At 35.3% G+C, this 2343-nt stretch overlaps 1 protein-coding gene across 1 annotated transcript in view; it reads right to left on the reverse strand.

Annotated features, from left to right (window-relative positions):
• Window positions 1-2343, reverse strand: part of LOC106535282 (NACHT, LRR and PYD domains-containing protein 12) — a gene marked incomplete at its 3' end in the record, with an annotated part of 51071 nt that overhangs the window by 5037 nt on the left and 43691 nt on the right. The window contains 1 exon segment of the mRNA XM_014032256.1: window positions 1986-2159. Coding sequence (XP_013887710.1) covers window positions 1986-2159 — 174 coding nt within the window.

Below are 2343 nucleotides of genomic sequence, written 5' to 3' on the forward strand. Positions count from 1 at the left end.
AAAATTATATATAATTTTATTAATTATTAGTTTTATTATTATATGGATATGTAATTTGTTGAAGAAATTTTGTCAGAAGAAAATGGATCAAATGTGTTGCTTTGTTTTCATTCCTCACCAAAATCCTCTGACCGAATGAACAGTCTGGATTTTGCTCCAGCTGCTGGTAATTGTTTGGCTTTATTTCTTTCAATGAAGCATTCAAGTCCAATTCTGGATTTGTTTGCTACTTCTCAACTTGACCTGAAGAAAAACAAYGTTATCTTTCAMAATCAGCCAGGATTACAGCAAAATCCAGCTTAATCCCTGATCCTAGTTTGGTGAATTTTTACTGATCTGTCATGATGAGAAAATTCAATGATCAAAATTCAGAGATTCAAAGATTCAATGATCAGAGCTTCGGGCATAAAATACCATAAAACACCTTAAAAAAAGACACAAATTAAACGAAGTACTGCTTTTGAACCCTTTAAAGTAAATTCACAAGCTTGGTCTCTTTTTCAAGCTATCAATCTGAACTTCCAAACAGCAGTCATATTCTTTGTAACTGTAACTAGTATTTAGTATATTGAAGTAAAATACACAAAAACCAAGATATTTTTTCTCCCTAAATATTTAATTTTTTATTAATAAATTATCACAGAATATGAAGGGAATGAGATGTTATCAAACAAATTTTACTGGGCTAAAATGTTACATCTCAACTATTACCAGTTCAAATTTGGTAACAGTAGCATAAAATATGAATATTTGAGACAAAGTACAATCCAGCATGTCTCATTTGCATATTTGTACACTTGGACAATATGTACAGACTGTACATTTTGTCTAAAACACTGTAATTTCTAATTGCTTCAACAAAGGGACTTCACTCTGGGCTCAAATTAAAGATAAAACCCCCAAGAAACACATTCTACCATCCATATTTACTCACAGCATGATTAAATTAAATATATATATTAATGATCATAAATATTTACACCAACACTGTACAKTCAGCCAAATTTCCACCAATACACAGACAAACTGCAAAAATAAACAAATATATCCTTATTTCTTTCAGAGCATTAACATTCCACAAAGCTACTAAAACCAGCAGCAGCGAAAAATTATTTGTTTTTCACTCACATTTGATGAATATTTGTCCTCAAATATGATGAAATTAGCGATTCAAAATGGCGACCAGAAGTCTTTTTATCCATACTTTTAAACTTCTCCTGGCCACAAAAATCACTCTTCCATGTCTTGAAGCACTCGAAACACATAATAACAAAAATATTTTCATCTTATCAGCATGTTTTGTCAGCTAACTTTCCAAAAACGATGGAAAAAAAMCGTTTTCCTGTGAGTGTTAGTTTCATTCGTTAGCATGAAGGACTGTGTAAATATGGCGACCTCATGCGTGTTTACAATCTCTGTCACTGAACAAAGCTCCCACCCCCTCAATATATACACCAAATGAAAGGTACGGTGATTGACTAAACAGCTGTGGCATCAGAACAAAGCTCAGAGCTGACTAGCCAATTTTACAGTCAATCAAATCCAGGAGACGGAAACCGAAAGTAGGTAACTTCTCATATATTATTGCACCTGGACAGCCGATACTTGAACCCAGTTGGTCAAATGAGGTGTCAATTGTAAGAAGAGGGCCTAGACGTCACGTTTGATGCATTGCACACAAACACAGGAACACAGAACGGAGATTACAAAACAAAACGAACCAAAAACGGCACGCGGGCRTTCCGCTGAATGTTAACAGGATTTATTAAACCAAGAAAAGTTCTTTAAAGCTTCAAAAAAGCAGCAAAAGGTTTTAGTTCTAAAAAGGTTTTTAGATGTTTGGAAAGAGAAAACTCAAAACAGACGTGTTCAAGTTGAACTTTTGAAATGAAGGAAACATTTCTAAATGAATCAGTTGTGAAGGATCAGTGAATGATTTTAGTTGGACAAACATAGAAAACCTCCAACAGCTGCAGTGAACTGACCTCAGAACCTCCAGTCTACAGTTTGGACTCTCCAGGAAACCACACAGACCCTTCACTCCAGAGTCACACAGGGTGTTGTAACTCAGGTCCAGTTCAGTCAGATGGGAGGGGTTGGACTTCAGAGCTGAGCCCAGAGAGGAACAGCTGATCTCTGACAAACTGCAGGTGTTCAACCTGAATAAAGAATAAAAGCTATGAGCTGAAGGTTCAAACAGAAATCTGAACTAAATGATTGAAGTGGACAGAATTAGTTTTACTAGATGTCAGAGACACAAAAAGTTTTTTAGTTGGAAAAACATAGAAAACCTCCAACAGCTGCAGTGAACTGACCTCAGAACCTCCAGTCTACAGTTTGGAC

The sequence above is a fragment of the Austrofundulus limnaeus genome, unplaced genomic scaffold (genome assembly GCF_001266775.1).
Source record: "Austrofundulus limnaeus strain Quisiro unplaced genomic scaffold, Austrofundulus_limnaeus-1.0 Scaffold1405, whole genome shotgun sequence".
Taxonomy (NCBI): Eukaryota; Metazoa; Chordata; class Actinopteri; order Cyprinodontiformes; family Rivulidae; genus Austrofundulus; species Austrofundulus limnaeus.